The sequence below is a fragment of the Buceros rhinoceros genome, unplaced genomic scaffold (assembly GCF_000710305.1).
Source record: "Buceros rhinoceros silvestris isolate BGI_N320 unplaced genomic scaffold, ASM71030v1 scaffold10750, whole genome shotgun sequence".
Taxonomy (NCBI): Eukaryota; Metazoa; Chordata; class Aves; order Bucerotiformes; family Bucerotidae; genus Buceros; species Buceros rhinoceros.
This window is the reverse complement of record NW_010387899.1, coordinates 12066-20705: the sequence shown is the minus strand read 5'-3', so window position 1 is coordinate 20705 and position 8640 is coordinate 12066. Positions and strand designations below refer to the sequence as shown.

Below are 8640 nucleotides of genomic sequence, written 5' to 3'. Positions count from 1 at the left end.
TTTCCCTGTTTGCTGCTGAATGAAAGATCAGCTGGATCCTCACACCACTTCTTTTATCTCCAGTCTTACCATCCCTTCATTTGGAGTCTTCAATGTTTCTGTGATTTACTGTTCATTAGACTCTCTTACTTCTCTTACCCTGGCCAGTTCATTACGTAGTAAACATGTTGCAGAATAGGCTTCTTATGGAGATGACCTACAAGGCTAGAAGTAAGTGATTATACTGCTCTAAAGTATTGCCTCCTCAGAGCTCTTGAGGGCTGTAAATACAGCAGAGCTCAGTGATTATGTATTGTAATACATAAAATCTAGTAGATACACCAGTGTCGAAAGTAGATGGAGAAGAAACACAAGGAGCACTTCAAGATGTAAGCTTGGATGTAGCAAGATCTTTCTACTGTATGGTTTTAAAGATACATATTGTATATCTAAGCGTAGATATACCTTTAGTGCTCTTGGCCAATGCAGCGAGCTTGCTGAGGGCCAGATGGCTGACTACATGTGGAGCACAGCCTTTTTTCTGCCAGCAACATTGTACCTTATCTGCCATCCTGCCTTATTACATCCTAACATTATTATATTAGAAATCAATGAAATAATCAGGTACACAAATACAAGCTGCAAACAGCTAAACATCTCAAAATACGAGGTTTAATGAGAGAACTGAAATCCTTTTCATGTTTCATCTTAGTAAATTGACACAGTAGGAGAAACACATGGTTTTCTTTCGTTCTACTTTTCTTTGTTGAGATCAATTATTTAGGCTAAAGGAAGAATTTATCCACTAGGAAGATATGCTTTTAAAAATCATTATAAGTTCTCAGGTGTTTAAAAAAAAATTAGTTTCCAATATTTGTTTATTTAATGGACACATTTTACTTACATAAAATCACACGAAAGCATATTGAGACTGCAGGTTGCGTCACTTAAAAATCAGGAAAGCGTGTCCTTAACCCTGCCTCTGTGTATCTGTGAGTTACAGTCTCTAGATTTACAGGTCTTGTGTTTTTCTCATTTGAATGCCCTTCTTCCTTCAGCCAAAGAGTGCAAAAAACAGTAAATAGATGGCTGCCTAATTTTTTATCTAATTTTGGCAGCAGTGTTTTTCTTTCAGAATCTTTGTCAAATGGAAAAGTTGTAGAAGAAAAGGAATAAACAATTCTAGGAAAAAAAAAGAAAAGAAATTATTTGCCTATCTCCATTTAACAAAGTTTGAACTCTGTCCTTACGATTTTTACAAAAGGGCTTTACCAGTTTGTCTCTCTGTCACACATAGAAATACATTTATGATTCTGATGGCTTGAGGAGTGGTATATAATCATGGATGGAGGCGACCTGTGTAGTATTGCTGTTTCCTTTTTTTGGTATTTCAGGACATCATTTACCAAGTGAAAACTGCTTTTAATAAGGAATTCGACGTAGTTGCACAGCAAAAGGAGCAGGAAATAGCACGAGTTAAAGAAAGAAACCTGAGGATCCGAGAAATCTTGGCACAACTTGACCTCCAAGTGGAAGTGTGGGAGCCAGCTCTTACAGATGATGAGATACCAGAGCGAGCGCTCACTGTTGAGGATTCAGAGGTGTCTGAAAAATAAATCTTTCTCTTTCACCCACTCAAATACAGTTCTCTAATTCTTCTCATTTTCAGACATTATGTCAGTACAGAAAAGCCTTAAACCAGATGTGTCTGTGTACTTGAGATGACCTTTTTGATTCTTCTGCTTCCCTTCCCTTTTTAGGGAGAAAGCTCTTAATAAGTTAATCGGAAATTAATAAAATGTATACAATCTTAATTTGTTGCTGTCGTTATAAGTTTTTAATTGCCCAGAAATTAGCTAGAAATTCCCCCTGTTCCTGACTGTAAGATTCAAACCAGGCTTGCAGGGATTACTTCCACAGGTAACGGTTTCTGTGTTTTCTCTGAGAACAATTTTGAATCTGAGTAGTTTCAAACTAAGTATGTAGGTACTAAACCACATTTCGTATTGTGCTTATAAATTCATTTATAAATGAATTTATAAAGAAACACCATATTTCTTAAACAATATATTCCACGGTTCTCACCTGCTCTTTTGGTCATTCTTTCTCCACTTCCCTTTGCTCTCCCACCAATCTATGTTTTTACATGGTCAGAATGTGTGCACAAAACACACCTAATATCGACAAATTATAGTAGTTTGTATTTTAACATTTTTAAATGTAGCTTTTGGAACTGCAGAAAACAACAGTTGTCTTCTTGAGCAATATTATTGTAGAGCAGGGATACAAAAAGCATTAAGGCTTAGCATTACACCATTTTTCCAAATGTTCTTAGTCCACACGTGATCACATTTGGAGAAAAGAACCCTGATATGAACATTTTCTTCCTTCAGATTAAAGTTGAAAAATATTCGACTGAACAGGAGAGAGAGAAAGCAGAAATGCTGGCTGAGCTTGAAATGGAAAGACGCCTTGCTGCTACGGTACTTAAAATCGTATCCTTTTTACTGAATAGGCCTTTGTCTCCGGTTAGGCTTGTTTAGTTAATGCTGCACTGGAATATTCCAGTAATGTAGCATGGGAAAGTAAATTTTAAATGGTAGGTCATGATGATGTATGCCTTTTCCTTCATATTATTGTTTGCAATCAGAACTACATAGACCAGCTGGGGGAAGAAAAGATTTAGTGTTAGGCTCACAATTTTTTAAAAAGTGCTCATTGGTGATTAAAATACCGTATCAAGTGACTGGGGGCTGAGTGAATTTCTAAATGCATGCTACTGCTCAATGAAGAGCTTTGTGCTTGATAGGTGCTTGTTCAGTGAGTGACCTCTGTTCTTCAGGCACCAGACTAGAAGATCACAGTGCTTTCCTCTGCTTTAAAATGCATGTGTGAAAAGCCTAAGATGGTTCTGGCCCCAAAAGCGATGCACAATAAGACAGTGACAGTGACACTGCAGCTTCCTTCATCCTCACCTGCCAACTGGCTGGGGCTAGTCTATGCCTATGTGTTCTTTCAAAAACTGCCACAATGACAATTTTAGTAAGTTTTTTGGTATACGAACATCCATCCACCAGAAAAAATTCTGAGACTTTTAGCATATTTCACATGCACCACCAAAAAGCCTTCATCTACTAAAGACACACAGCGTGGGTGATCTAGAGGAGAACTACCCTATTATCATTCTCAGAAATTCCAGTTACTACACTTCCTTTTGCACCCTAAAATATTTTTGTGGTCATTTCCAGGACGATGAAAGACTGCGTGCTCTTAATGACATGATGGGTGGGGTGCTAGAAGTCAAAAAGGAAGACATCTTGAAAATGGTGAGCTGTGTTTCTGCCATATCACATACGTAGCCTGTGGGCTTTTAAGGAAATGTGAAATTTAACTAGCAAATATTTCCAGCCTTGTATTTTACAAGATACAGTTGTGAATTCCTGTAAGCAAGTGAGAGAGAATAGCACAGCATATACACCAAAATTACTGATGCAAGTAACAGACCAGAGAAACAGAATATATATATGTTACTTAGACTTAAGGCTTGTGCCTTATCACTAAGAAATACCTTTAAATAAATTTGATGCGTGCTATAGTTTGTTAGTGTGCTGATGGAGACTTAATACAGCTTTTGAAGTATATTTGTCTTTAATACTTCCAGGATATTCCTCCACCTCCTTTTATATCCAAGCCTGAGCATCTTTGGAATGATGAAGAAAAGCAAATATTTAGAGAACATGAGAAAAAAGTCAAGAAGCTGAATGAAGAAAAAGAGAAATACAGAAAGGTAAACTAAAATGAGACAAGGAGTGGGTTTGTTCAGTCATGACCAAAGCTTCTGATCTTTCTCAGGAGCTACTTCTGAAAATTAATACTAATAAATAGAATAAATGAAGAACAAATGAAGAACAAAGATCATGCGGCATATTAAACAGGTCCTAGCTTAGACAGTGAAATAAGGCAATCTCCACTTATACCAATTAATATGTGCCAAAACTTGTGTTATCTGACAAAAGGTAACTTTCCTTCACCAACGTACCACTATTCCTAAAATGGTTTTTTTTAGGTTCCATTCCCAGAGTTGCTGATGCCATAACAATACAATTATATTTATCTTTCAAAGTGGTATTGGGACAACATAACTTGATAGCCTGGCAGCAATGTCCTTCCAAACAAGTAATTTTTGGGACCTTTTGGCTGAAAAAGAAAGTTCCATGTTCTGCATTCTCCAGCATCCGATATATCTGATATACTATATCAGAGTATATATTATTTGTTCCTCCAGAGATAATACCACTGCTCTTATTCTTCCCTTCCCCAGGCACTGGAAAATGAGTTGAAGAAACTTGAAGCTTCCATCCAGGAAACAACACAAAATTTTGATGAGACTGTGTGCAAACTCTCAGAAAGAAAAGTGAAATCAGAGATGGTCATCTGTCAGGTATCACAGGGAACATTGATTTTTCATGTCTCCCTCTGTGCAACAGGAATGTTAACATTTTTTATCACAATCATTTCACAGGAAGAACTCAAAATAGTCAATCTTGTTTATGCTTTACTGTTGGATGAAGAGTTGGACACTAGAGAAGCTGGACTTCATAAATTCCTTGTGAAAAAGGAGAAAGAAAAAGTAAGTTATCATTTGGAATGTCATTCTTAGGAAAAGTGTAATATTTGCAATGCAATTGTGAAGACTGCTCTTTCCAAATCAAAATTTTGCCATAAATGATTTTCTGACAATTTACAGGGTCATTGATTTTTTTTTCAATTTGTAAGGGTGACATACATTATAAATATATATGTTTTTAATAAACACTCACCTTGGTTCTTCTGGAGTTCTTTGGTAAAACTCCATACATTCAGAAGGGCATGCTGCTATTTGTTTGCTATATATGATATTTTCTAGTATCCAGTATGAAGCTGGAAGCACCAGTTATGATGGTTGTATGAGAGGAAGATGCACATCACATTTTTAACTGACGTGTCTAATGTAGGCCAGGGCCATGCTGACTCGTGTTTGCCAGTTCAAACATAGACAGAGGTGGTGTATGAGTATCTGACCATGGAAGCAGAACACACCACAGAGTACAAAGCGTTTATACTATTACCGACCAATTTAATCTCCTGAAGAGTTTACCCATTCCTGTCGAACCATATACAAGTCAACAAAAGACTGGGGAGCACAAGTAGTAGATCTGGATTTCAATACAAGTGCTTACTGCTCACAGTAATATTTTTCGATGTCAGTTATAATTCCTGTATCTTGCCAATACTTATGTGACTCAGGTGATCTAAGTGGTGGTAGTCTGCAGGTTGGTTCTGACTCTTGGGACAATATTATTCCTATTTGCCCACTTTGTCTTCATGGAGCTGTTCCTGACTCCATAGAAGATAAAGTAATACCAGCCCATGTCAGATCTCCTACTCAACCTATGGGAGCTACAGAGAGAAGCTCCAAAACAGGCACCTAACTCCTACCACTGAATAGCCTGAATTAGCTTTAAAATTATCTGAGGCCGAGTGTATACGTTTTTCAAAATATTTTTTTCCATTTAGTTTTCTGTATGTTCCCATTGGTATATCTTTTGGTCCATGCAAACTGTCAAATACAACAAAACAGTCTCCCCAGTAGAGTATAAGCATTTAACAGCCTCAACAAAACAGATAAGCTTAGTATCTTGACATGTAGAAGAACTATGTCATGACAAGAGGGAAACTGCATTCTAATATGAAGAACCCTCCACTGAACAACATTTGAGAAATTTTGACTGGTCTTACCTGTGATGACAGAAAAGGAAAAGCAATCTAGTAGGATCTACAAGTAACCCCCTGAAGAAGGCATTATATTGTTAGTAAAAATAGCTCATGAGGTTTTCTCTAGAAGTAAGAAAGTGTCAGCTTCATCAGTGTGTATGAATGGCCATTCAGTGCTTCTCTTGGCTGAGTTTCAGTGCTGAAATCTTTTGGTTTTGCTGTAGGTCAAGGCTGCAAGAAAAATCCAGACTACCAAAAATAAAATTGAGGCTTACACAGACACCTATGAAAATGCAGTAGTTGAAGAGAAGGTGAGACTCTCAACAAACACAAGGAGGTTCAGAAATTAAAAAGACAATGCTGTGTCTTGATAATGAGAAGAACGTACTTCACTGTAAGCGTGGGATGGGGTCAGGTCAACTTGCTGATGACTGAAATTAAGCAGTAAAAGAATATGTGCATAGAAGAATTTATGAAATGGTCCAGATTCCCGTGGTGCTTGGGAGCACTTTGAAGAGAACCATATTCTGTATTTCTAAGATAGGGGCAGGTTGATGTTTTTTTAAAAAAATAACATTATGGTGACAAGAAAGCTTTCTGTTTCCCTCCTAGAATCTGGAAAGTGGTTTCGCAAAGGAGTTTGCTGATGTACCTGACAAGCTCTTTGATGAACTTTTTCAACTTTATAAACACCGACCAAAGTAAGATTCCCCCCGATTCCATCAGTTAAAATAGTAATATTTCTTGTGAGTCAAGACTGAGAATGCTATTTATTTCGGTACTCTAAATTATTTTGATAATCAGTAGACTGCCTGCTTTCCACTGGATAGTTAACAGTGGTTGATTTCCTATCGTACTAACAATTGCTATTTTGAGCACTTACATTTCCTTATTTATCCCTCACAAGCTATGTTAGATGCAATCTAAATAATCATCAGGTCTCAAAAATATATATTCTTATTTTGTGCAAGATGCAGTCTCACCTGTTTGCTCTTTGCAAGAGATTGAGAGTATGAAATACTCTTAGTTGTTTGTGAGCTTCTTTTATGCAAGAGAAAATAGAAAGTAAACACTGTATGTACTGTGTATGTGCACTAGGGCCCCAACGACAGAAATGCTGCTTGACACAGCTAACCCATATGGGGATCATTCAGGCTCAGCTGAAGATTACCAAGGCGCACTTACCCTTTTAATGAAAGCCATGGATGAACTGGATAGCCCTGAGCACAGGCCTGATGGCTTAGACCTGTCTGTATGGGAACGTTTTTGTCTAGCTAGACGAAATAAAATGGAGAGTGAGGAGCTGGTACGTGAAAGTCTTTATTTTGCCAGTTTACTTTTTGGTATTTTCAGGTCTTAAACTTTTGTGGAGTTCAAATGTATGGTCAAACTACTGGTGAAATGACAATGCAGCGTACATGAGCTGCATTTGAGTTTGAAAGTTGCTTCTGGCCACATTCAATTCAGAATAATGGAAATGTCATCAAGGGAAACCAGCTCTAGTTCTCCTTCAGAGGAAAATTTAGCGTATTTAATGTGGATGGATTTGATCAGAATGATTGTGACCTTGATATGGTGTCATTAAAAAAAAAACAAAACAAGAAAACTTTTCTCTACCCATTAGGTATTTGATTTCTATCATCTGTTGGAGTCATTCTCTTCCATTAACATTCTACATCTGCATCAGTGCATTCTCATAGTCTTCTAGAACATCAAGAGCAATTCTTAACAAAGGGTGTTGCTGGAAAGTTCTAGCAAGCTCTTTGTTCAGTTTTAAAGCAGGAAGGTGTAAACCTGAATTATCCAGAGTCAGAGATACATGACCTTTCACCAAGAGAGAAGGAAATATGATTTCCCTTCATGTGAATAAACTGTGCATAAATGAATAGATAATTTTGCAAGCAGAGTGTACGGACTGTAACCTCTATGTCTCATCTGCTGTACTGGGATTCTCAAAATACCAAGCTCTATATTTATATATACTTGTATCTTCTTAAGAACCTACATCCTCCCTGTTCTTGAAGAGGCTTGTCCTGACATACTGACAAAGCTGAAGAAGTTCAGAATGTCATGATGTTGCTTGCTTAGGTAAAATGGAGGGCCCTAACGCTGGCAGAGATGCAGGCCTTTCTCCAGAGAAGAATGGATGATGATAAGAAGATTAAATCAGAGATAGAAGACATCTTCCAAGAACTCACTTGGTAATTTTGTTTCCTTTCCTATGTTTAATTACATTTGGATACCAAATCAGAACCAAGTGTTACACACAGAATTACACCGCTGTGTTCTCCAACACTCATTTATCTAGGATTCATCTAAGAGACCAGCAATGCTTCTGAAATCAGGTGTGATTGCAGGAGACAAGAGCAAGCCAAACCAGTCTTAAGCTACATCTTAAGTAACAACAATCAGCGAGGGTTGCAGCATGGCCTTCAATGCAAACTGACTATCCCAAAAGCTACATCATACAGAGAATCCCCCAAAGCCTTCCAGCCACGTATGTGCTAGCTAGCCCAGTTAAATTTCACTCACACGGGCCTAAGACACAGTGATCATTCCTAACTGAAATATGCCACATGACACCTGATTTCAATGAGCTGCTTGGACCTGCACTATTTCTTTTTTTTTTTCACATAAATGACATAATTTTGACATTTGTTGTCATTCAGGAACAACCGCCAGGATAAATTATACAAGGAAATAGGTGCTGGCTGGGAGTCTTCTCCATTTCTTTTTCAATTGTTCTTAAGATTTCTGTTCAATAACAACACTTTCTCTCAGAACATCTGCTCGAGTATGTTCAAATGAATCTGGTGGTTGAAAACATCATCTGTGGAAATAAGTTGCAAATTCTGTAGTCACTCTGGGAGAAAACAGAAGACAAGCTGTCAAAGAGTAACCCCTACA

General features: G+C 37.5%; 1 protein-coding gene across 1 annotated transcript in view; it reads left to right on the top strand.

Moving 5' to 3' along the window:
- The window catches only part of CFAP43 (cilia and flagella associated protein 43), a 49139-nt gene that overhangs the window by 35081 nt on the left and 5418 nt on the right, over nucleotides 1–8640 (top strand). Inside the window, exons 23-32 of the mRNA XM_010138759.1 lie at nucleotides 1374–1580; nucleotides 2373–2462; nucleotides 3228–3305; nucleotides 3641–3766; nucleotides 4301–4420; nucleotides 4502–4609; nucleotides 5958–6044; nucleotides 6346–6434; nucleotides 6832–7039; nucleotides 7822–7934. Coding sequence (XP_010137061.1) covers nucleotides 1374–1580; nucleotides 2373–2462; nucleotides 3228–3305; nucleotides 3641–3766; nucleotides 4301–4420; nucleotides 4502–4609; nucleotides 5958–6044; nucleotides 6346–6434; nucleotides 6832–7039; nucleotides 7822–7934 — 1226 coding nt within the window. The remainder of the gene's footprint in view (nucleotides 1–1373; nucleotides 1581–2372; nucleotides 2463–3227; nucleotides 3306–3640; nucleotides 3767–4300; nucleotides 4421–4501; nucleotides 4610–5957; nucleotides 6045–6345; nucleotides 6435–6831; nucleotides 7040–7821; nucleotides 7935–8640) is intronic.